The sequence below is a fragment of the Pelodiscus sinensis genome, chromosome 1 (assembly GCF_052426305.1).
Source record: "Pelodiscus sinensis isolate ZL-2025 chromosome 1, ASM5242630v1, whole genome shotgun sequence".
Lineage (NCBI taxonomy): Eukaryota > Metazoa > Chordata > Testudines > Trionychidae > Pelodiscus > Pelodiscus sinensis.
In genome coordinates this window covers 153,037,488-153,063,496 of record NC_143052.1, presented here as the reverse complement: position 1 = coordinate 153,063,496, position 26,009 = coordinate 153,037,488, and the positions used below count along the sequence as shown (strand labels likewise).

Sequence of the window (26,009 nt, the reverse complement as noted above, 5' to 3'; positions counted from 1 at the left end):
TCTAGATGCAGCACAGGAGTGTTTTCCCACATTAGGAGTGTTTTATCACTGTAGCTATACCATTAAGTCACTGCTAGGGTAAGCATAGCCTTACCTTTGGGTGATCAGGAAGCATCAGTACTGAACAAAAAGAAAATCCTTCTTCCAGCTGCAGCTGGTTAAGAAACTACTCCTTCCCCCAAGATGAAGAGTTGGCCAGAGTGAGCCATGTGTCCTTTACCTTCAGGCTCGGAAATTGTAACTCTCAGTTTCTGGGGCTGAAAGTGGATAAAATGCACAAGCTCCAGCTTGTACAGAATATGGTTGCCTGGCTTCCTCATAGGACAGGCCTCTGAAAACACATCACTCTATTTACTGTCTACTGGTACAGAGGTCTCTTCCAACATCATTGATTCCCAGGTGTCTCCTTCCCACCAAGTATGCAAATTGCACCCCCACCAACAATGATTTTTTTCTTTTTCCATGCTGAATCTAAATTTTTGGACCCAGGAGTCATATTTATTCTCATTACAAACCTGATGAAGGCAGTGGAGTTACACTCAGACATTAATTTTTCGGGCTTCTAATCTTTCAAAATGCCTTTTAATTTTTTTCTCTCTGTCTTCAGTCACTGATGCTTGTATAACTAGAGAGAAGATGATGAAAGTAAAAGTGTCCCTTTAAGAAGTTGTAGCCTTAAGTAGCTCTAACTGGTTTCACCTGAAGGAAATATAAGGCAGAATGGATAAAAACTGCCAAAAACACCTACAGCTGTCTGAGGATGTAAAATAGCCTGGGCAAAAGCAAGTATATGGAGGGTAGTGAAAGTAAAAAATGGATTATTCAAGATGTCAATGGAATGTTACTAAGATCTCTTTGGGAGAGTTTCTGAGATGTTGTGACCAGCCCATAAGTGAGGAGCAAGCCTGGGCCCTTTGCTTTCAATGTTGTTATGAAATGAAGCAGCTGATTCAGGACTCCCACCCTGTAGTGATTAGAGGTCTGGGAAGCATTCTTATCCACTCTGATGGTGTTGTTTCCTTCACGGTGGGTCCTAAATCTGGTAAGAATAAAGGCAGCAGTAGGTGGGGGTTTTTAAACAAAAATCTTCTTACTCTGATAATCCTATAGGGTTTTTTGCCTGTGTTAATATAATATACATAAATGTGATTGTCTCTGAAATGCTTTCCGTTGTGAATCCCATTAATTCCTCTACAAATAGAAAGCTAACTTGTGATATGTCCTGGTGTCTCTGAACCTAATATCTATGCTCCTAATGTGAAGGGCTGTGTTCTCCAAACCAATTAGGGTATCTACAGAGACTGGAGAAGAGATGTTGGGTAGGAGCATTATACCAGTAATGTTTCTGATATTTTAACTATCAGGTGAGAAGCCAAAGTTTTGGGGTTTTAGTTCTGCATTTGCTGCTTTTCCCAACCTGTAATATGGGGATAAAATACTTTTCTAATTTACGGGAATGCTTTGAAACTCAACTACTGTTTGTAAAGTATTTTTGCCAAAAAGTGCTATAGAACTGTAGCTGATTATTCCTTCCCCCTCCTCTATGATTCTCTATTGAATCACTCAGGGTTTTTTTGTCGGGGAAGGGGAATAACTTGGACGAATTACCGAGACAAGGAATTCTGGCTTCTGGAAAAATGACTGTCTTCCACAATATGGATGCGCGCACACACACACACACCCATATTATTTGTAGGGTGACCAATTGCCCTAACTTTGTAGGGACAAAAGCTTCAGAGGGGTAGCTGACTTAGTCTGTAACTGGAAAAACTTAAAAAAAACCCACATAGTCTAGTAGCGCCTTTTAAAGACTAACAAAACGTGTAGAGGGTATCATGAGCTTTGGTGGGTATAACCCACTTCTTCAGATGACTGGAGTGTTGAAAGTCTAGATCCAAGAATAAATAAGGGAAGGGGGGGTGGACAGGAGGAAAAATAAGACAGTGAATAAATTGTTCAAGTAGTTACAAGAGTCTGATAACCAAACAACAATGGAAGTACTAATTGTTCTTAAGTCATTAGGATGTGGAAGGTAGTGTGGGAGCCAATACTTCTGTTCATTCCATGCTGATAACTTAATTTACAAGTTTGTCTTAAATTCCAACTCTTCCCTGTGCATTTGGCTTGTGGAATTGACCTGAAACAACACGGTGACTTGGAAATCCATTAATGAGTGCCTGGGCGGGTTAAGTGTTCTCCAAGAAGTTTCTGTGTGTTGACTTTTTGGGTTGACTTTTTGGGTATCTGGTTTGTGTCCGTTAATGCTTTTCAGTAGAGGCTGGCCAGTTTGGCCAATATACATGGCAGTGGGGCTAGCGTTACCAGGTAGACCCTCTCCCCTCCCCCCCAAAATACCAGACACACTTGATCATGGGCAGGGGGAGGCACCTGCCAGGAGGGGGGGGGGGCTGGCAGGGAGGGCAGGGGCCATGGGGCTTGCCAGGAGGAAGGGGAGGTGGGAAGCAGAGCTTGGAGGGATCAGGGGCCGGGGGAAGGGCTGGACAGGAGAAGGGGGGGGGCCAGAGGAAGGGGGGGTGAGAAGCAGAACTGGGGGGGGGGTGCAGCCACTGGCCGCAGCTGGAGTCTAACAGGTTGCACCCCTGGCAGGAACTCCCTCTAGTTGCTAGTAGAAGCCGGACAGGGCTGGGAGCCGCGCCCCCTTCCCGGCTTCTGCAGGCAACTAGAGGCTCCCAGCTGGGAGGCGGGGCCACGATTGGCACTGGGAGCCTCCGGTTGTGTGCTGAAGCTGGGCGGGGAGAGTGGCTGGGAATCCCAGCCACTGCCTGAGCCCTGCCCTGCTTTTGCATGTGACCACAGGGCTCCCAGCGCCAATCATGCCCCACCTCCCAGTCGCTCCCCCACCACCGCCAGGCTTCCGTCCAGCACCTAGCCAGAAATTCAGAAAATACCAGACATTGCATGTGTCCAGTATCTTCTAAATTTTTCTACCGGACAGATGGTGCAAATACTGGACTGTCCAGTAGAAAACCGGACACCTGGCAACCGTAAGTGGGGCATTGCTGGCATTTGATGGCATAGATCACATTAGTGGATGGGCAGTTAAATGAGCCCCTGATGTTGTTGGGTCCAGTGATAAAATCTCTGGTGTAGATGTGCGGGCAGAGTTGGCACCGGGACTGATTGCAGGAGTAGGTTCTTGGATGATTATGATGGAGTTGTGTTGTGTGGTTACTGGAAAGAATTTATTTGAGGTTAGGGGGCTGTCTGTAGGCAAGAATAGGATATTTGGGACTTACAGGTGTGCCAGGTTCTCCCTTCCTGCTCCTCCCACACACAATCCTCCCCCTCATCCTGATTTTTTTCACACTGGCTACTGGGTCACCTTAACTGGGTGGGTGGGTGGGAGAGGGAGAGCAGGCAGGCTTTGGAGACCTGAGAGATGCTTAATCATATTGCTATACGGGCAGTCCCCAAGTTACGCGGATCCGACTTATGTCGGATCCGCAGTTACAAACGGGGCCCTCCCTCTCCCTGGTCTCCAGCAGACCAGGGAGAGGAAGCAAAGCGGCGGAACACGCGGGCAGCGGACAGCCCAGACGCGTCTGGGCTGTCCGCTGCCCGCGTCCTCCACGGCTTTGCTCTGCTTTGCTCCCCGTCCCCCTGGTCTGCAGACCAGGGGGATGGGGAGCAAAGCAGAGCAAAGCCGCGGCGCACGCGGGCAGCCCAGACGCGTCTGGGCTGTCCACTGCCCGTGTGTTCCACCGCTTTGCTCCCCGTCCCCCTGGTCTGCAGACCAGGGGGACGGGGAGCAAAGCAGAGCAAAGCCGCAGAGCACGCGGGCAGCCCAGACATGTCTGGGCTGTCCGCTGCCCGTGTGTTCCGCCACTTTGCTTCCCGTCCCCCTGGTCTGCAGACCAGGGGGATGGGGAGCAAAGCCACGGAGCCCAAGGGCAGCAGGACAGCCACAGCGCATCTGGGCTGTCCTGCTGCCCCCGTGCTCCGCGGCTTTGCTCTGGACACCTGTGGTACAGCAGCTGGGGCGCTGCCGGTTGGTCCCGTAGCACCGCTCTGGGCGCTACTGGACCAACCCGGCAGCACCCTAGCTGCTCTGCCCCAGGCGTCCTGATTCAGCCACTGCTGGTCAGTTTCAGCAGCGGCTGAATCAGGACGCCTGGGGCAGAGCAGCTTGGGTGCTGCTGGGTTGGTCCAGTAGCGCCGAGGAGCGGCGGCGCTACTGGACCAACCCAGCAGCACCCCAGCTGCTCTGCCCCAGGCGTCCCCAAGTCAGCTGCTGCTGAAACTGACCAGTGGCTGACTACAGGAAGCCCCTCCCCCGGGCTTCCTGGAATCAGCCGCTGATCAGTTTCAGCAGCGGCTGAATCTGGATGCCAGTTCCGACTTACATACAGATTCAACTTAAGAACAAACCTACAGTCCCTGTCTTGTACATAACCTGGGGACTGCCTGTACTTCCCGGCTTCCTTGCTTTCTGCTGTTTAGACTTTCTCTGGAAGTAACAATTTATACTGGTATGTGACTGTCAGCATTGGCTGTGGATGGAAAGAGCAGAGGGACAAGTGACTGAGTTAATTTTGTGACAAGTGGCTCAGTTCATTTTGTTGCAGTATTCCAAACAAAGCCGAATCCCACTCCCACATTCTTTTTTGTTGAAACCGCTCTATCAATGCGGTGGCTGTTGCTAGATTTTCTGTCTTGGAGAGGAAAGGTGGACAAGAAATATTTTTTTTCTTGACCAAAAATCACATGTGGGTGTAAAGAGAAACCTATATTTAGGCATTCTTTCCTCCCTACCTCCACCACACACTACTGGGTGCAGAAGGAAAGGAAAACTCTTCTTTCTTTCGATATTAACAAATATCCATTACGAGATCAAAGCCAGCATGCCGGGCTCCTGATAGAAGATGCACCAAGCATCTTTTCCAGTGACCCTCAGTTACATTCAGTTTATCTCCTGTGGAAATTAGAGAGTCGATATGACCCAAGTCTTTTGGAAATCTCCATTCTGACACTGCACCCAATAGTCTTCACAGTGCTATATGATTATGGCATAATTACGTGCATTTTGTGCAAGATGGTCAGGAGGTGTTACTGGAAAAGTTTCATAATTTGCTGAATAGATACAAAAGTGATAGAGGCATACAAACAGGATAATTCTAAAGTTAGATATATAATCAATATTTCTATTTCAAATGTAATTACAGCTGGGTGATTCCCACTATGCAAGATGCTTTTAGGTTATGTAGCTGGTTGGGATCGCCTATTCAGGGTAATTGGCCACTAGGGAAAACAGTAAGCCCTAAGAGAAGCCGATTTCCCACCTGGAGAGTCTTCCTGAGAACACTTAGGCTGTGTCCAGACTCAGGGTTTTTTTTGGGAAAAGTAGCCTTTTCCCGAAAAAACTTCCCCTGCGTCCAGACTCAAGCCGCATTCTTTCGAAATTATTTCGAAAGACCGCGGCTTTTCTTTGGATGGCGGTAAACCTCGTTTCACGAGGAAGAACGCCTTCTTTCGAAAGTTCCTCTTTCGAAAGAAGGCGTTCTTCAATGTAAATAGGGCTTCCTCGAAAGAGAGCATCCAGACTCGCTGGGTGCTCTCTTTCGAAAAAGCAGATTGCTCTTTCGAAAGAAGCCTGCAGTCTAGACATAGCCTCTCAGGCTGTCTGGAGTAACAGCTGCTATGATTCCACAAGGTCATTAGACCAGTGTGTGGTCCCTGGACTCCATCATGGGTTGTCAGTGTTTTTCCACAAACTGAGTTTGGGAACAAGGGGTTTCTGCCATGTACTAAAGCTATATAACAGGAGTGGGGAACTTAAGGCCCAGGGGCTGGATGTGGCCTCTGGCTTGCCTGGATCCAGCCTGAGGAGAGTCAGTGTTGGCACTCCAGCCCTGCGCTCACCCAACTCCCGCCCCCCCCCCCCCCGACTCCTTCTCCTTCGCTCATGCACCCTACCTCTCAGGCAGACCCCTCACCCCACTACTGTACCCTACCACCTTTCCAGACCCAGCAACCCCCAACCCACTCTTCCTTCCTCCTGCTTAGGGTTACCAGGTAGACACCCACCCACCCCCAAAATACCGGACACACTTGATTGTGAGCAGTGGCGGGGCTGGCCGGGAGGAAGGGAGAGGGGGGAAGCAGAGCTGGGGGGTGATTGGGGGCTGGGGGTGTTGAATGGGAAGGGGGGGCCCAGAGGAAGGGAGGCGGGAAGCAGAGATGGCCGGGGGGGGGGGGGGGGGGGGGGGGGGTGCAGCCACCGGCCACAGCCGGAGTCTAACAGGCCGTGCCCCCGGCAGGTGCTCCCTCTAGTTGCTATAGAAGCCGGGCAGGGGGGAGTGGCTGGCTGGAAGACACTTTCCCCACCCGGCTTCTGCATGCAACCAGAGACTGCCAGCTGGGAGGCGGGGCCATGATTGGCTCTGGGAGCCTCTGGTTGTGTGCAGAAGCTGGGTGGGGGGAGTGGCTGGGACTCCCGGCCACTACCCCCGCCCCGCTTGGCTTTTGCATGTGACCACAGGGCTCCCAGCGCCAATTGCGTCCCGCCACTCAGTTGCTCCCCCGCTACTCTGCTGATACCATTATTGGACCTAACCAAGTGAGTTATAAGATCAAGAACATATTCCTGCGCATCCAGAAATATAATTTATGCTATTGTGCCAAAAGTGTCCGTCTGCTATGTACATTGGACAAATGTCTCTCACACTTTGCCAAAGGATCAATGCCCACAAAACAGATGTTAGACAGTATCACAAAGAAAAAAACAGTTTCTTGCCATTTCAGCCAGAAAGGACATTGTCTCAACAACTTGATTACCTGCATCCTGCTTCAAAGGCCTTTTAAGACTACACTTGAAAGAGAATCCTCTGAACTGTCATTCATGCTCAAATTCGACACTTTACACTTAAGTTTGAATAAATACTCTAATTATCTTACCCATTACAAAGATAGCTTCCGCAATTATCTCTAATATCATTAGCTCACAGACATTTACCTCTCCCCTCCCCATCCCTTTTCTGTTCTGAAATTTGATTTGTCCTTTTCATGTGTTCATTTTTTTAAATTATATCCTTTAACATACGGATGTGACAATTTTCTTCCACTATTTGATCTGAGAAAGTGGGTCTGGCCCACGAAAGCTCATCACCTAATAAACTGTTTTGTTAGTCTTTAAATTGCTACATAGTTCTGTTTTTTGTTTGAGCTAGGGGAAAAGCAGGACTCAGGCTAAAGGTATTTCTAACCTGTGTATGAAAGACCAGAGGATTCCAAGATGTGTAGCAAGTGCAGCTTGTCCCTTAAGAATTTGCAACCCACCTGATTCATCCATCAGAATGAGATTTATTCAAATCCTGTCTTTCCAGTATATTAAGCTTAGGTGGTGGTTTTGTTTATTTACTAGATAATCTGCTTTCATCTGTTTGCTATTGCTTACAATCTGTCTTTTGTTGTTGTTAAACTTGTTTTTTGCATTATAAACAAATGAGTTGGTGAAATGTTTGGAAGTTTTATCTCGGAAGCTCTTGCATGGTCCCCTCCACCCTGAGGGGGGAAGCACACTGGATAATAAATTAATACTGGTTGGGGTTTGGGCCAGAGAGGACAGTGCTTCTCTGGGGTTCTAGGCGGGCAAGCTGGTGGCTACTTTGGCTTGAGACTTTCTGCTGTCGCTTTATGCGGTGGCTGGGGAGAGAGCCTGCATGTATCTGCAGCTGGATGTGTCCCTACCTTTGTGACTGCTGGTAGAAGGGCAGGAACAGCACAGTATGAGATGGCCACAACTGGGGGTCAGAGTGCTCAATGATACTCCAGTTTCACAATGCCAACTCTAGTTACCCTCTCTAGCATGTACTTTTAAGTCTGTAGGGATTGGTACACTGTGCTGTCTTTCACTAGTAAACAGCTATTTCTCACTTCCCTTTCAGGTGTTAGCAAGACTCAGCTGGAGGAGCAGGTAAGCAATGACGCTCAGCAACCTGATTTTTTTTTTTATTTTATTTTTTTAAACCTAGCAAATGCACAGATATAAGTCTGCAGTGGTAAAAGGCCTAGCAATAAGAATCATCAGTGATGCAGCTGAGTCATGACTCCATGGGCCTCTGATATTCATGGCACTCATTCTGTCCCTGTGGCTTGCCTAGCGAATTGCTGTTTGCATGGGAGAAGAGGCGTAGGTGAAATTGAAGGGCTAAATGTACAAGTGATGCAGATTGACTTGACGTGAGAGATACAGTGAAGGGCTCTGGGATAGAAAATGCAGTCCACAATGGGTGAAAGTCTGCTCTTCCTGCTTCCACAGCTCGCTTAGGGTATGTCTACACTGCGGGCTAAAGTCAAATTATGCAACTTCAGCTAGGTTAATTGCATAGCTGAAGTTGAAGCAACTTAACTTAGCTTTTGGCACTGTCTACACAGCAGGAAGCCGAAGGAAGAACACTCTTCCTTCGATTTCCCTTACTCCTCATGAAATGAGGATTATAGAAGTCAGAATAAGAAGCCTGTTACTTCAAAATAATGGGCTTGTTGTGTAGATGTGGACTCTGTTTCAAAATTAACCTGCAGTGTAGACATAGCCTTAAAGTTTTCTAGCCCTATTTGGGTGTTACAGTTGAATTTTGTCTCTGGCTTATTCAGGGAGCATCTCAACTGCTTACATGAAAGTGGTAGGATTATGTTGTGTGTCCAAAGAGGCAGATGCCCTTGATTGTGGGAAAGGGAGCTAGCATGGTTGGGAGGGGTTGTAATCTTGTGGGTCCATTTGGGAATCTTATTTCCACAATATCAAGTTACTGCTACCTTAATCTGAAAGACTGTTTCCTGGGCCTCTGTTTGCAGCTGACAGAGCATCTGGGAATGGTGATCTATAAGGCGCTGGACTGGGGGATTGACAGCCATATGGAGCGAGAGCTGAGTGAGCCAATGGAGAAGTTGATCTCCCTCCTTCTGAAATTAGACACTGAGGCGACAAAATCAGCAATCACTTTCCAGGATGTCCTCAAGGTTCTCTTCTTCTCTTTTATTTTTACTATACAGCCATGCCAACTTCTGTAATGTGTCTGTACTTATCGCACTACCTAGCTGTTCCAGTGCATTCTGGGAAATCTGGTCTTGGCCCCACCAGCATGTTAGCTGTTGCACTCTTAAAATCTTATCGTGCAGAGATGGAAGGAAGGAAAAATGGGCAAACTAGTTCCACTGGCATCGTTCAGGCTCTGTGTCCTAATAAGTGAGCCACACTGCTTTCTAGAAACTCCCTGCCAGCCTCAGCCATTGGTGAGGCTTCCACACAGGTGAGGATGGGAAAACGTACCACGTGTAAGGTCCTAACTACTTATAAACTCAGTTAATATCTATAGCATGGCTAGGCCCTTAATCCCTAGTTCTCTTATGTGGCGGTCTCCTGCTGCCAGTGCCTGCCTTGGACTTAACCTCATAGAAACATGCCTGCAGGCAACACATCTTTTATTCCTATTTTCTCTCCTCACTTTACCTGACTTTCCAAGTCACTTATGGCGGTTCGGTTTATTTGGATGGGGTGCAGATAAGCTCCAGGATGTAAAGAGAAAGTTATGAGCACACTTCTAAGAAAGCATGGTGTTAACGCACCTCTCCTGCCTCCTGAGAAACTGCTGCAGATATGAGAAGAGTCAGTACCTGCAGCATTCTCTCTACCTGAGACTTTTTGGATTCGTAGCTGAATGTTGGAAGTGCAAGCAGTTGGGAAAGATTAATGCAGTCAGAATGTGTGGATGCTCCCAAGCAACCTTTCCCATATCCCCAGGCATCATGGGACCCTGTATTCAAAAGCAGCACTGAAGCTAAAGGAAACACTTGACCTAATCTTAATAGCTATCCTCTTTCCAGGCATCTGGCCTCTAGCCTAGAGGTGGATTTCCAAAACTATACGTAAACCTTGCCCGCTAGATTAACTCTTTTTTAATACCAAAATACCTGCCCATATGTTCTCTCAGTAGAACATAGCATGCAGGCACAAAGAAAAGCTTTATCGAAAGTGATCCATGCTCTCTGGTCAGTGCTCTAGTTTCAAATCAATGTCCAGACACTGAGCTTCACTACCCCTCTTCCATTTCGTGTGGGGAAACTGAGGCACAAAAACATGATTTGTCAAAGACCTCACAGAAGGTTCCTGAAAAAGCTGGGATTTGAATTTTAATTATTCCTACTTGCCATTAGGCTGTTCTCAACAAAGTTTTCTCACTCCAATCTCTAGACAGTTGGTTAGTGTGTTCAATGCACAGAGCAGCCATAATTTGAGTCCACCAGTTTTATTTTTAGATTAAAGAAAAGAGAACAATAACAGAAGTGTTCAAGAGTACACAGTGATTTCCTCTAACAAGCTGTCTGTCATATCCCAGAAAAGGGCAGTCTCACCTGAAAACCAGTTATTTAAAGTTCTGATACACAGAAGATAATAAATTACACAGCTCCCTACAACATCACTGACACAGAATTGGAGGCTGTCTCTTTCCCTATTCCTTTTCCCTTCTCTTCCTTTGGAAGGAAAAAAGCAAACAGGAATAGGGGAAGAGAGTCTCTAATTCTGTGTTGTCATTGATGTAGAGAGCTATTTTGAGCCATAACATACAAGGAAAGGTGATCTTAAGCCCAGAACCTGAGTAAACTGGGAACTAAAGGATTTGGCAGGGGAAAGGGCCTTATTTCAACCACCAGTGCTGAGTATATTACTGCATTACCTTTCAGATCTGTGAGGAGCATTTACCCCGACCTTCTGAGGCTGCCAGCTATTACAGAACGGTCTGCAGGATTCTCTTTGCTGAGTACATAGATCTTCAGAAACTAATGCTCACTATACAAAGCTCCAAAGAGGTATTTTTGGGACCATCGTTAAGCAGCTGTGTTTCTTTCTCCCGCTCCTCCTCCCCCCCCCCCCCCCCCCCCACTTAATTCTAGGCTAATCCTCTTTCTTTTCCCCTGAACAGAAAGTTATTTAGCTAAGGTTGCGTGCAAGGAATAGAACAAGTTTTCTCCCAAGAGACTGAGTACATTCATCTTGTGTATTTGTCTTCCAAGTTGTTGAAGCTTGCAGTACAGTGACCTGGGCTGGATAGACAGGAACAATTTAGGAATGACTGGACCCAGTACAGGCTAATGATATGCTCACATGTTTGTTTGACAGAGTCTAAAAAGAATGGATGTGGAGGATTTGCTGGACAACGCCTCTCTGAGGAAGAAGGATAATTACTGGGTAAGTTTAGAGTTCTTGGGGTTTTTTTTTGCTTTCCCTCTGAGGCCTTCCAGTGACTTACCAGCTTAAAACAAATACAGAAAAACAAACTAGTTAAAACCCTGTAAATACCAAGTGATCTGTTATACTAAACTCTAGCTCTCTGCGGGCGTTGCTATCCACTCTAAGAACAACTCTTCTCTGGTCTCCTCTACATGGCCAACTTTGGGGAGAGATCTACTGTAGCAATGGACAACAACGCTGTAGATCAGCAAGCAACATTCTAGCCATTGTGCCACAGACCTGCTGTGAGCAGGTTTAGATGTCAGATAGTTTAAAGGCCATTGGCTTCAACTGTTGGCATTTGTGCAGCTCCGTTAGCGTGAAAGCAATGGTGGGAGAGTCCCAGAAAAAGCTCTATCAATGTAGCTTCTATGGGGTAGGGGAATTCCCCCACCATCCTGCCCAGTCTCATCACTCTAGTCTAGTAGGTGGACTCCAAGATTGCTGGGGCTGAGATAATGACTTGTTCTGCCTGTCCAGGGTTAGTGAATTCAGTGCGCAACGAAAAACAAACCGCTCTTCTGACTGGAGCCTTGCCAGGGTAAATCAATGCACGAGTCTGCAAAAGATAGCAACAGCAACTCCCTGGGGACTGGTCCTGCTCCCTTTGTCTAAATAGCATTCACTTGGAAACATAACACACCATTCACGTGACAATGTTTGTGACATTTGTTTGGGCATATTTTCAATGTTGTCATGTATTAAACTAACAAGTTAATGCACGCTCCTCAGACCACTACATCAACTTCACATGGCCTATTCAGGGAGGACCCATGCAAATGCATGGGCTTTGCAGTGTGACCTCAAAGCCCACAGACTCAGCATCGCTTAACTAAGAATGCATTTTCAAAAGCTGGAGTCTCACTGTCAATCCCCTACTGCTAGTCTTCCGGATTCAAGCGCCCCCAGGAGCCAGCTGCTTGTACCATTCTGGCAGGTAGCCAAAGCCTGAGTTGAGTAGGGCTCCATAGTCATGTCCACATCTTGAGTGGCTTCTGGGAGCTAAAGCAAACTATAGAGCACAGGATTGTACACTAGTATGCTGAACATCACCATTAGCTGCTGCAGAGCTGCACTGTTCCAGCAGGAGATTGGAATGTCTAAGGTACCACTCACTTGTCCTCAATGCTTAGGTGCCTCCTGGGAACATAACTGTCCTTTAAGTGTGTGACTGTGAGTGGAGCATATGCATAGCTCTTACCCCCCCCTCCACCTGCCTCCTTTGCATTAATGAGACTAATGCTGTCTGCTTTTCTTCTGCTTAGTAATCCTGACACCAGTTGTAGATGAGAAATATGTGCAGGTTTCTAAAACAATATATTCTCTCTCCTCTGAAGTCAGGGTAGCTCCATGCAGAATCTGGAGGGAATAAAAGTGACTTTCAAGTCTAATGACTTTCAAGTCCATGGCTAAGGTTGGACCCTCTCAGCCAAAAGCACGTGAAAGCTAGCAGAGGAGAATGTGTTAGGACTATTATCTGTATTGTACTTTAAAAAAGTCTTCCAAGGAGCTAGGCTGCAGGTTTTGGGTGTGAAAAGAATGGAATCTTCTCTTGGTTAGTTGGTTAATGAAGTGCTTAAAACATCTCATGGTAGAAAAGGGACTCTGGTGCTGCTTGCAATAATTACAGTACTCTTTTCTATACTACTTCTTGTTTGTGAAGGCAGTTCCGCTTTAGCTGTCAGACAGCTGCTTGTATCAATCTCTTTTGCTACTGCCCAGTTTGCTGCAATCTTTCCTTGGACTTCTTTGCATTGAGCTATCTTTTAATGTTCTGCTACTCCAAAAACACAGTAGTTCAGGAAAAACAGTCTTGGAATGGCTGTCTATTATTTCAGTTGCAACATTACTCTGTTTAGTGTGACTAGAACCTCATGTGTAGCTAGGCTACAACCATGGGCAGGCCGGGTTCTTGACTATCATGGCCTATAACTATAAACATCTCTCTCCATCCTTGTTGCTTGGGTAGTGCAGCTTAGTTATGGCTCTGTCAAGTCGTCCAAATGTCCTGTCATCAAGAGAAACCAAGACCTAATATTGCAGATTTTTGAGGGGAGAAAGAAGACCCCAAGGAGGCAAATATGGAAAACTTATATTTTCAAGCAGCTCTAAATCAAAGTAAAAGCTCCCCACTTTTTTGTTCAGTCCATTGCTAAGATAAGGAAAAGTAACATCATTAAGCTGTTGGTTTAACACCAAATGTGGATCTGAACAGAATCATTTTGTTGTGTTAATGGGGCAATCTTGCAGACACTTGCTTTTAGGTTGCTGCATGAATCTTGGAAGGTGAAATATAGAACAGAATGGATACATATTGAAGCTGACAATCGAGCTCTCATAGTTTGAGTTAATTTGTTTTACTTCAGTCTTCATTCCCCTCCCCCTTATTTGGATCATTCAAAAGGATTACGAAGACTGCTTTGTATGTTGTAGGCCAGTCAGTGTTTCTCAACTTTTTTTTAAATATATATATGTACCTCTTCTTTATAAAAAAAAAAAAAAAAAAAAAAAATAGTACTCCCAGTACCTACAGTTTTCAGACAATTTTTTTTCCCCACCATTGCAACACATTTGTGTAAACAACTTAATCGTAGCCGGGCAGGCGACGACACTTTTGGGTGCAAAAAACAAAAATAATAAAGCGCTGTAAAACAAATTCAGTTCTCCAAATTTCAGTTGTTGACATTCCCCCCCCCCCCCCCCCCGACTTCTCTCGAGTACCCCTAAGGGTACTTGTACCACTGGCTGAGACACACTGCTGAAGGCCACATTTAATGATCTTAATATCTTGGCTAGTATCTCATCCAAAGATCTTGGAGACATTCTACAACAGTAAACCGTTCAACAGTTATCTGAGGTAGCTAAATTATTTTAACCATTTTCTTGGGCCCACTTGGGCACAAGGCTGTATTTCTAAAGTTAATGAGAAGTGAGAGGTGAACCCACCTGAGTCCTGCCTAATGCCTCCCTGCCCCATTCTTCTGCTTGAAGCACTGGGCTACTCTGCCTGGATTTGTAAACAGGCTTAAATGAGGATCTCAAGCAGATACTTGTGCAGCTAGTTGAGCCCCTTTTTGAGTATGAGAACTCCCCCTCAGATTGCAGCACTGTTTAAATTGCCTCATGTTATCCTGTGGCAGGCTAGCTTGTGGCACGATGTCGTTGGGGAACTGCGGAATGGTGTGCGGCTGCGCAAGACCGTGGACCGACCCCGGCGTAGCGTTCCTCCCAAAGAGTACACCCGGTCTCCATACGAGCTCTTGGCAGAGGACATCAGACACAAAAGATACACCCTCCGCAAGGTGAAGGTGAGCAGTGCTTCTCAACACTCTTAGCCTGGAGTCTGCTGCTCCAGCTACTTGTCATCTGTTCAGTTAAACCCAACCTGTGTCCTGCAACTTTCCCTCCAAGTCGCTGCCAGCCTCCAAAGGTAGGTGAGAATTCATGAGCGCCACTTGGCTATGTAATGACCACCAAAACAAACTTTGCCTACAGTGATTTACACAACATTACTTTGTATGAAGCTACTTCGTAAAACTGACTCTTACTTTACTCCCTTTCCTGGCTCTGGAAACACTGATCTGTCTCCACAGACACTCGGTGTGTTCTAACTGATCTTCTTGGAAGTGTGTAATCCAGAAATGGAGGGCTCTTCCATGAGAGATCAAAGGGAAGCTTACCAGTGGGCTGCCACGAGGAGAGGACTCTAGGCAGCACTCACTCACTTGAATTGGGGGGGGTTGGGCAATTTAAGGAAAATTTAAAACTTCCCAACAAGTTTTGTCGGGAGGGCTGGCTGTCATTGGCTTTTCTCCTTGCAAAATCATCTTCCTATTGCTTTCTTGGGAGTGAAGGGTACAAAGGGCAAAAGTCTCATAATAGCACTCTTGCTTTATCTCCTGCCTAAAAAGATTGACTTGTTACACATACCTGTTGAAATGCCATGAGTGGTTATAGAAGATTGAGCTAGGAAATAATTTCACATCTTCCACTTCTATGGAAGGAGGCATTTCAATAAAAAATGAACTTTCATCACTTCATATCTGTCCTTTTTTCACCCTTTCAGATCAACGGTGAGCAAAAATGCAAGAGCTCTGAAGGCAACACAATTACTTCACAGCCTCTTTTAAAGCTAGTAAGTGACTGACTTGTTTAGTTGTGATGGCATGAACAGAAGGGCCACTGAGTTGTTTGAAGCAACACTGACCTAACGTTCCAGTTACCTTGCCTGACTTGGGAATGAGAGAGACCATCATATGACACATTAAAAGACCACCTGTGATACAGGTGGGAGGGAAGATGACTGCTCCTACAATTCTATAGTCCCCAGGGGCCAGCAGCTGCTGTATGAGGCAGCAGTGCAGGGTGTCAGGCAGGAGCTGGTCCAGGAGGGGAGCCAGTTTAAAAAACCGCTCCCCTTCTGGACTGGCTGCCAGTTGCCCAGTGCTGCTGCCTCTGATAGAGGCAGCAGTGGGGGTGCCAGCAGCTCCTGTCTAGTGGTGGGTCTGAGCTCCCAGATGCAGCACAAGCCAGAACTGAGCCAAGCTGCCTGCCCGCCTCCTAATACACTTTAAATCAAGAGCTGCAGCAGGAGTAGGTTCTGGAGCCAGCGCAAGCCAGAACTGAGCTGGGCAGCTGGCCAGCCTGCTAAAAAAAAATTTACTGGCATGGCTGGGAGGAGGGAAATGTGTGTAGGTTAATGCTATAGACTATCAGCTTTTGCTTATCGCTTAATCGACTATAATCTGAGGGCATGTCTATACTACAGCATTATTTCAAAATATCTTATTTAGAAATAGTTAATTTGAAATAAGGTATTTTGAAATAACAGGTCCACACATAAAATGCAATTCAAAATAGCATTTTTCTATTTCAAAATAGCGCATCCACATTGAGTGGACTCTGAATTGAAATGAAGGCTGCTTAGAACCAGCTCACGCAGGGCTTCAAGTCAGGAGTGTCTTTGTGTGGCTGCTGCCTGGGGCTACCTGAGGTTTGTGCTTAAAGTGACCCCTCCCCAGGACAGCCAGATCTCAGGTCCCCCTGCTTGCTTGTCTACCTCGATGAAAGACAGCAAAGCATTTTGTGTCTGCGTGCGCTGATTGCCCTCACTCAGGACACCACAGCACTCTGCAACATGGAGTCAGAGCTGACCCTGGGCACTCGGGTGCTTCTCTTGGATGTGTTGCTGTGAGCCTGGCTGCGCTTTCTGCAGGCTGCCATCCGGGAGGTCCATCGGGGGGCTGTCAGTATCCAGGAGGCCCTGTGGGAGAGCTTCCACCCTGAGGAGCACTAAGAGCCTCCCTGGTCTGCCCCACTGGAGGCTTGTGCTTCATTCCTCCCTCATGTCCTTCCACTTACTCCCCCCACCCCCCTTCCAGATGTCAAATAAAATACATGTATTTTCATGAACACAAACTCTTTATTTAACAAAAGGGGGGGGGGGATGAAACTCCAGGGAGATTGGGGAAAGGAGGTGGGAGAGGGAAGGGGGAAACCTGAGAGGAGGGAGCTTGAAGGGGGAGGGGAAGCTCAGGGTTGGGGGTCTCGCCGGACCAACTTGATTGTCATGCAAACCTGCTCCTGGGTTCGCACGTGGCCTTTGGTGGTCAGGCTGGCAGCTATCCTGCCCTAGACGGCCGCGTTCCGCCATCTAGTGCAGAGATCATGGATGTTGGGGGGCATCACCCCCCAAACCTGAATAAGGTCCATGATCTCCACCCTGGACCAGGAAGGTGCCCACCTTCTCCGGGCCCTGGCAGACTGCTCCTGGGGAGCGGTGGAGGGCTGGCTGTCAGTGGCTTGATGGCTCATGTTTTGGGGCCACTGGGTCAGGGCAGTGACTGCTGGCTCTGGGCTGACACGCTTGGAGCTAGTACAGGCACTGTGGCCAGAGTCTACCCCTTTAAGGGCTCCAGGGCTGGGGGACAGGAAAGGAAGTTTTCCTGGTTGTTCCCAGAGTGGCCACCAGGGCACCCTGGGAAGGCTGGAGGCCTCCTATTTCGAAATAAGTGTCTATATTGCGCTTATTTCAAATTTGGCATTATTCCTCATAGAATGAGGTTTACTAAATTCGAAATAAGTGCTCCGCTATTTCGAATTTATTTCGAAATAGCGGTTTGCCTGTATAGATGCTATTAAAGTTAATTTGAAATAACGACTGTTATTTTGAATTAACTTTGATGTGTAGACATACCCTTACATCCCTAGTGTGGACTCTGATTTGTGAAAGTGTGCTTGTCAGAAGGGGAATGTCTTGCTCTGGGGGAATTTTCATTTTATCCAGTGGCCTTTCATAGCTCTTTACTTCATGTTTACAGGCCTCTGAGAGGAAACTGAAAGAGAACTCCCCCAAAGAACCCAGTCTGCATGACCTGCTCATGATGGAAATAAAACAGCCGCGGAAGCTTCGGCCATCTTCTACAGAGAGAAATTGGAGCAAGCACAAAGGTACCTAGTGGCACTGCTGGGCATCCAGTAGCAATAGGCATACAACTTATGGAGTATGAGTTGGTCGTGGGTCAAGTAAGGGATCCAAAAGAGCTTTGCATCAGTTTTCTGAGGCACCAGCATTGTGCTATATAACTAATATACAGATTAGTACAACTGGAAGGATTATCTAGTTGAGTCCCCTGAATCTCTGCCTTACATCACCTACTAGGGCCCATTTGCCTGGGCTGGAGTGTCTCCTCTTCTAAGAAAGATGAATAAAAGGCTCAACTCCTGAGAGATTAAAAGGAGACACAGGGCTGCTGAGCCATCACCACTTCCAAGAGCTCCAGTGTGGGATTTTGGGCATCTGTCATCGGTGTCTTGCATCTACATAGCACTTATATTTCAGGTGTTGGGTTTTTTTTTCTTTAGATACCTTTGTGATGCCAATACTTTCATTGAATTCCACTTGTGGCAATGTCTTCTCCATCCGGAATGCTATTACAGAAATTACGATTCACAGAGTTAGAAAACAGCTGCTGGTCCCTAGCTTGCTGGCCTCAGAATTTCAGGTAAGCCGTTTTAAAAGAAATTTCACTTTAGAGAATAAATGGAGTACCTATCAATTCACCTGAAGCCTGCCTATCCTGCAGCAATCCAAACTTTCGGTGTGTTTAAAAAGAAATACAATCACTTATGTGGTGTAGCTGGAGCTTAAAACTGAGGTTCTCACTGCTCTCAATGTAAATTCCATGACTTTTTTTTCATAAAAGGTGGGACCTACATAGCCAGTGTCAGCCAAAATGCCTTGGGCTCCTCTGTCACTACTCTCCACTTCCAAGGTGTCTGCATTTCATGTATTATGGAATGCAGTGACTATCTTATCTCAAGTCAATCATTCCGTCTCCCCTGCTTGTGGAATTTCTGAGCAAGTAACAGTCCCTCTGCTGCTGCTGTTTTTGTCCTCTGCCTGCTACAGAAGGGGCTACATCACATTTGTGTGTCAAGGAGGTCATCTGGGCTTCTCTCCCTAATTCAGTGAACGACCCGTGGCTTTTCTTTGTACAGGGAGCAGGGAACACGGCTGTGGCCTGACGCGGTCTTTCATGGCTGGCATGCCAAAACGTCAGCATTGGGCTCCCCTTCCAGATGGGAGCCAGGTGCTTTCCTTGCCACCCTTTGCTCCCCTCAGACTCCAGCATGGCTGTCCTGTGACTCAGAAGGGCACTCAGAACAGGGCTTGAGGAGACGCTGTGCAACATCTCCCTCTCAAATTGGCTTCTCTTTAGTCTTTAACTGAGCTCTCCTTTTGCCTAGGACTCCTTTCCTACACGGTGGGCATCGCCAACTATTGCGGAACTGATTGGAACCAGATACGCTATGGTGGTGTCTGAAATGGAAGGCTCCTGCCAAAGAGATGGTCCCAATGGATCTTCAAGGGCCAGGGTATTTTCGGCATTCCCCTTTGATTTACTGTCCTTTCTTTCTGAAGCATCTGTTGACTCATGCCCTCCTGTTCCTGGGAATAAAATGTTCCTGGCAGGTAAATAGATCCAAGTGGCTTCACTTGAAGATCAGTATAAAATAGGATTGAGTCCTTCCATAGTCCACACTGCTCAATGTTCTATTTCTAACTATGTTTAATTTGCACAATGAACCTAAACCAGGGTGGGCAATTTTTAATTGGGGTGGGCACTCCAAGATTTTGGCAAGTGGTCAAGAGCCACACTTAAAAGCAAGAGGAAGACCAAGGACAGGGTAGGCCCACTGCTCAGTGAGGAGGGAGAAACAATATCAGGCAACTTTGAAAGAGCAGAGGTGCTTAATGACTTCTTTGTTTCGGTCTTCACCAAGAAGTCTGAAGGAATGCCTAACATAGTGAATGCTAGTGGGAAGGGGGCAGGTTTAGAAGATAAAATAAGAACAAATTAAAAATCACTTAGAAAAGTTATATGTCTGCTCCTCCATGAGGATCTGATGAAATGCATCCTAGAATACTCAAGGAGCTGATAGCTAAAGGCTCAGAGGAGCGATCATCTTTGAAAAATCATGCAAGACGGGAGAGATTCCAGAAGACTGGAAGAGGGCAAATATAGTGCCCATTTATAAAAAGGGAAATAAAAACAACCCAGGAAACTACAGACCAGTCACTTTAACTTCTGTGCCAGGGAAGATAATGGAGCAAGTAATTAAGGAATTCATCTGCAAACACTTGGAAGATAAGATGATAGGTAACAGCATGAATTTGTAAAGAACAAATCATGTCAAGCCAATCTGATAGCTTTCTTTGATAGGATAATGAGCCTTGTGGATAAGGGAGAAGCAGTGGATGTGATATACTTTAGTAAGGCATTAGATACAGTCTTGCATGATCTTATCAAACTAGGCAAATCCAACTTAGATGGGAGGGGCTACTATAAGGTGGATGCATAACTGGCTGGGTAACCGTTTTCAGAGTAGTTCACCATCCTGCCAGAAGGGCATAACAAGTGGCTTCTGCAGGGGTCTGTTTTGGAACTTGTTCTATTCAAAAGCAAACATGATTTTGGGATGCATTAACAGGAGTGTTCTGAGCAAGACACGAGAAGTCATTCTTCTGCTCTACTCTTCACTGATTAGGCCTCAGTTGGAGTATTGTGTCCAGTTCTGGGCACCACATTTCAAGAAAGATGTGGAGAAATTGGAGAGGGTCCAGAGAAGAGCAACAAGAATGATTAAAGGTTTAGAGAACATGACCTATGAAGGAAAACTGAAAGAACTGGGCTTGTTTAGTTTGGAAAGGAGAAGACATGCTAGCAGTTTTCACATATCTAAATGGGTGTCACAAGGAAGAGGGAGGAAAAAATTGTTCTCCTTGGCCTCTGAGGATAGGACAAGAAGCAATGGGCTTAAACTGCAGCATGGGAGGTTTAGGTTGGACATTAGGGCAAACTTCCTAACTGTCAGGGTAGTTTAAACACTGGAGTAAATTGCCTAGGGAGCTTGTGGAATCTCCATCACTGGAGATATTTAAGAGCAGGTTGTTTAGACATCTATCAGGGATGGCTTAAATGGTACTGGGTCCTGCCATGAGGGCAGGGTACTGGACTTGACCTCTTGAGTGTTCTATGATTCTATGGAGGGGGTGCGGGGTCTGGGATGGAGGATGGGTGCAGAAGGGAGCTTGGGGTAGGAGACTGGGGTTCAGGAGGGGGTGTGAAGACTGAGGGCATTTGGGTAAAAGAGGGGGTTGTGATGTGGTGTAGGGTCCAGGAGGGGGCAAGGGGGCAGGAATTGTGACCTGGAAGAAGGGGGTACAAAGAATTTGGATCTGTCTCAGTGTCTCCATTTCAGTATCCCAACTTTCTTCATTGGATGCCTGTGCTCTTCCACACAACATATGTATTGTCAAGAGCAGCTCTATTGTCTGAATCAAGTCTTGTTGTCAAGTTTCAAATCTTATCTAAAAACCCCTTTTCCTATGGCTCTTAATTCTTATATCGATGCCCTCCTCCTACATTTGAACTGTTACTGTATGTGGTTCTAGCCTTCAGGACGCTGAATAATACGGAATGTGCTGTACTGGCAACATCTACTGTTTGCCAAGTGTTGTCCCATTGGCATTCATAGGTAACTCTTATCTACAGGTCTGTGCCTACTGCCGTAAGCAGATGGTCTTTCTGTGGCCTTACATGTGTCATCTCTGTAGCAGGTAAGCTGATGTAGAAAGATTTTATGGGGCCAAAGAAAGGATAATAAACTATTTTCAAGTGCCAATTGCAACACTCAGTGGAACAAACGTAGCTCTCTAGCTTTGCCTGCATAGTTGAGCACTATTGTAACTTTTTGTTATGGTTGTGGGTAAAGGGAAGATGGTCACCTTTGTAGTGTCTTAGTTGTATTACTTGTTCCCCCTATGCTAGAGACAGTCCTCCGCTGCAAAGGTGGAACCTGATTGTCCCCAAAGTCCTGGGTCAGAGGGTGGCTTGGTTCTAGATCAGGCTTTTAGGCAAATGCACCAAGTCAGGATCTTATGGATGAATGATGAAATTCTGTGACTGCTTCAGTAACTTGGAGCATGTAGTAACCTCTCTGCTTGCACATAAACTGAAAGGTTTGTTCCTGGGGGAAACAAATCAGGGGCCTGTGACAGACTTAGTCGTTTCAACTAAATTTGAGGCAGAAGTAGTTTATTCAGTATGGGTAATTCATCACTGATCAAATACCTGGGCTATACTGCCATGTGCTTCTGCGCAAGAGCATCCATGGCAGTGTGGATGCTCTCTTGCGCAAGAAAGCTCTGATGGCCATTTTAGCCATAGGGCTTTCTTGTGCAAGAAACCCCCACCACGCGTTCACGCTGCCCTCTTGCACAAGAGACCTTACACTTGTTAGAAAAGAGCATAGCTCTTGTGCAAGAACCCCACGCTTTACTGTAAATCTTCTTGTGCAAGAGCCAGCGGGCAGTATGGAGACACTGCATAAGCACGGCGTTCTTGCACAAGAACCCGCCAGTGAAGACATAGGTCCTATCTTTTGGTGACCCAGTCAGACAGCACTAGTACTGAATTGTGAATATTAAGTATGTGTGGCTGACAATGAATAGTTTGATAGGGTGGAGCTTTTTCACCCGAGATCACTTTAGTGACCAGTGAATGGGAAAGTTCTAACTGAGGCCAGGTGAACAGTCATAATTCCAAATGATGCCTCTGAGCTTATTTGGAAGACCCATCTTAGCCTACAGTATTGGGAACTCCCAAACTCCATTCAAATAACAACACTGGTTGGTTTTTTTTTGTTTTTGTTTCCCCCTTAGTGTCATCTGCTGTGATTGCTGTGTTAAGGTATGTCCTTTACTCTGGACCATAGCCTAACTGATTAATTTCTGTCCTGAGTGCCCTTCCATATGTCTTAACTGGACAATGTATCTTAAACCACTTTCTTGGTAGCTTCTGGAAGAAGCTGTCTCAAGATTCCAAACCAGTAAAAAATATATATATATATGATACACCCAAAAGTACAGGCAATTTCATGGTCCGAATGATAAAGTACCAGATGGAAAACATTTTCTGTTTTCTATTCAAAGCTTGACCATCAATTTGCTGTGACATTCCACACTTAATTCCCCCCCCCCCCCCCCCCCCCCCCCCAAACCAATGGAGATGATGTTACCCATCAATGTTTGTAAAGTGCTTCAAGATCTCTGAAATACTTATTACTAGGAACTTTCTGATTCTGGTACAACTAACATTTCCCCCCACCCCCCACCTGATATGTTAAAATATTATCCTGCATTTGGCAAACTTGCTCTGTCCCATGGTAGCTTTCTAAAGCAGAATTTGTTCTGTTGATGACTTAAGTTTCATTGCCTTCTGCTTCTAGATGTCCATGCCCTTCAGACCATGTGTGCATCTTCCACTTAACTTAATAAGAGCACTAAAGCTCACTAAGGAGGAGGATCCAGCTACCCAAAACCAGAAATCAACACAGTTGTTGATTGAAGTAGAACATTGGGATTGTTCTAGGTAAGTGTGGGTTTTGTTTAGTAGTGTGTAGGGTTTTTTGTTGTTTTTGTTAAATGTGAGACTTGCTTTCTATAGTCTTACCCCCTCTGGGTGTCTAGAAAGAAGGCATTGCTTCTGTGAAGTAGGACCTGTACAGGCAAATACAATGACTGTTAAAGACATCATTTGTGCTTTTGAACAACTGCATGTTACACTGGCTTTTGGCCTGCCCACTTATTCTGGTTTATTAATGACTCTCTTGAAAAGGTTCTGTTGGGTCTTAGGCTTTAGGCAGAGATGGGTAAAGTGGATTACAGTTAACATCTTGCCTGAAACTTTCATACGTGATAGTAACTTTCTCCAGGCTAATGCTATTGCAGAAAAATCACCTAATATTATTCCCTATCCAGTGTCCGATATATTCCCAAGGAAAACTTCATTAAAGCTGGTAGAACTTCCCCGGGTCCAATAGCTCTAGTCTCTCTCCATAACTTAAGATGCAAACTGGGCCTAGTGTTCATAGGGAAGGAATTTTAATTGACTCAGAGGAGTCTTCCCTCTACCAAACTAAGTGTCTTGTGCATAGGCTACATATTATGGAATGTACTCTGATATTGTAAAGCAACAAGCAGTGTCTTGGTTCTCTTCCCCATTTTATCTGTGTGAAGCCCTCCCCTCTTATTGTGGGCAAGCTATTCCAAAAAGAGTGTAAAACCTGTCCCAAATATATTCGGGTCTTGACCCTTGTTATTGGGAGCCCCATATGGGAGGATGAGTGATCACAAGACCGCTTTCTCAGATCTGGAGTTGTGTTGTCCATGATGAGAATAGCATTGGAAAAACTCTTGGCTTTGAAAGGCCTCTCTGGGCCAGAAAAGATCTGTACACTGCAGCCTTTGGATTTGACCTATTTTTCAGTGTGGGTCAGTACAGCGTTCAGAGCAGAGTTGACAGCCATTAATACTACTTAAGTAGCCTCATTCTGAACTCCTTAGAGCTCTGTTGGAATAGCTGCTCTCCTTGTAAGGCAACATCCCACCTCAGTTATTGCCATGTACATGACAAACACAAATCACTTGGCCATCTACCAGAAGGTGGTGAGCCCTCTCTTGACCAGCCACAACTATAAAGAAGGCCTATTCGTAGCTGTGGGGATCAATTACTAGTGACCTTTTAGGATGCAAGACTAATGAGAAGTCCTTGTGGCACCTTATTGACTAACAGAAATATTGGAGCATAAGCTGTCGTGGGCAAAGACCCACTTCGTCAAGCATCTGACGAAGTGGGTCTTCGCCCACGACAGCTTATGCTCCAATATTTCTGTTAGTCTATAAGGTGCCACAAGGACTTCTCATTAGTCTGAATCAGCAAGAACAACACGGCTACCCCTCTGATACTTTTAGGATGCAGTCCATCCTGATCATGAGAGGATACGTTGTCCTCCTGCATGCCCCTCCCCCACTCCATGCAGATCAGCTGGTGCTTGCTTGTTCCTCTTGTGCCATACTGAAGGGCAGAGTCATTCTTAGGATTTATGGGGCACTACATAGTTCTGTTAAACTGGTGCCCCATGCCCAGGGACAGCCGTGGATAGAGGTTTTTTTAGAGATGTGATTTTAATCTTCAACACACACGAGATTTTTAAAACCAATTTTAAACTAGGGTCCTGTCGACTAACATAGTAAATTCAGAAACTGACAGGATATCCCTGGGGCTGGCAAACACCTGTTAAATGGCTTCACCACCACTTGAATGGCTTTCACAGGTTGAGTGTTCTGCTAATGGCATGGGCAGGTGCTTAAGGCTGGATGAACATTAAGACCCAGTGGTGCCCCAAATTTTCTGCATATGGGTGCGGATTGCCCTGACTGAAGGGAGTTGAAGGTGCCTGGCACCATACAGGAGTGTGCTCTAGCAAAGTGCTAATTGGGTGTTGGCTCAGATGGGGAGGCAGGGAGGGAAGGGTTGACCGAATGCTCCACCTATTTAACTGAAGCCTGGATTCATTTTTGTAACTTTCAGAGTACCACTAGTTTTTGAACCCCATTGCCTAGCACAGCCTCTTGCCTCTCAGAGGACTACCATGAGGGACTGGCCTTCTATGGATATCTGTACCAAATGTGAGCAATACTTGCTGCACATCCTCTCCAGTCAGCAGCAATGCATCCCTCCCAGGAAAAGATCCCGGTCATGGGCTGAATTGGAGTGACTCCTGTCTCCAAGTGTGTCTCCTGTCCTGTCCTTTTGATTCCTTTACATATTTTTTGGGGGGGTTGGGGGGGCACCTGGAGTGAATGCAAATATGAGTTGTGTGTATTAAAGGCCTGAATCAGACTCCCTGCTGGTTAGTCTTACCTAGCTAGAAGGCACAGCTATTTATTTACACAATTTCAATGTAAAACATTGTGGCTCTTACCAATCTGCTTTTTAATTATTTTTATAAATTTAATAAATATTGAAGCAGTGTGATGCCTCTAGTATTTCATCCTTGACCACGCTTGCTATCACCCCTACAGACGACAAAAATCAAATAGTCCCTGCCAAAGGGCAAGCCCCATTATCTAACAAGGAGAACACAGTAAGTGAGGGAAGGTGCTCATTCCAAAGCTCTGTTTAATGGGGGAAAATGGAGCTTCCCATCATGTCATGAGAGCACCACAGTCTGTCTTGGGGGCCCTTGTTTCTAGCTCAGCTGGAGGCAGTCAGTACACTGCTAGAAAGTCTAGAAAGTCTGACACAGCAGAGCTTTTCCCCTCCTGCCTTTCAGGAATGGGCACCCCTCTATCACCACCTGCAGTAATTGCCCTCAGCCTGTTGCTTTACTTTTATTCTGACCTTGGACTTTT

The 26,009-nt window shown here is 46.1% G+C and overlaps 1 protein-coding gene across 2 annotated transcripts; it reads left to right on the top strand.

The window, feature by feature from the left end:
• The first annotated feature begins 747 nt into the window (after positions 1-747).
• On the top strand, positions 748-25,628 carry LOC102459274 (protein spire homolog 1-like). Of its 2 annotated transcripts, none has more exons than XM_075906711.2 (14): positions 748-1,042; positions 7,905-7,933; positions 8,815-8,979; positions 10,702-10,827; positions 11,138-11,206; positions 14,389-14,556; positions 15,315-15,383; positions 17,569-17,698; positions 18,113-18,252; positions 18,998-19,126; positions 21,307-21,371; positions 22,476-22,503; positions 23,042-23,184; positions 25,186-25,628. In XM_075906711.2, the coding sequence occupies exons 1-14, from the start codon at positions 814-816 to the stop codon at positions 25,370-25,372; spliced, it is 1,677 nt and encodes a 558-aa protein (XP_075762826.2). In that variant the 5' UTR covers positions 748-813; the 3' UTR covers positions 25,373-25,628. The 2 variants fall into 2 exon arrangements, with proteins under 2 accessions (XP_075762826.2, XP_075762834.2); XM_075906719.2 differs by having other exon boundaries at positions 919-1,026.
• The last annotated feature ends 381 nt before the right edge of the window (positions 25,629-26,009 follow it).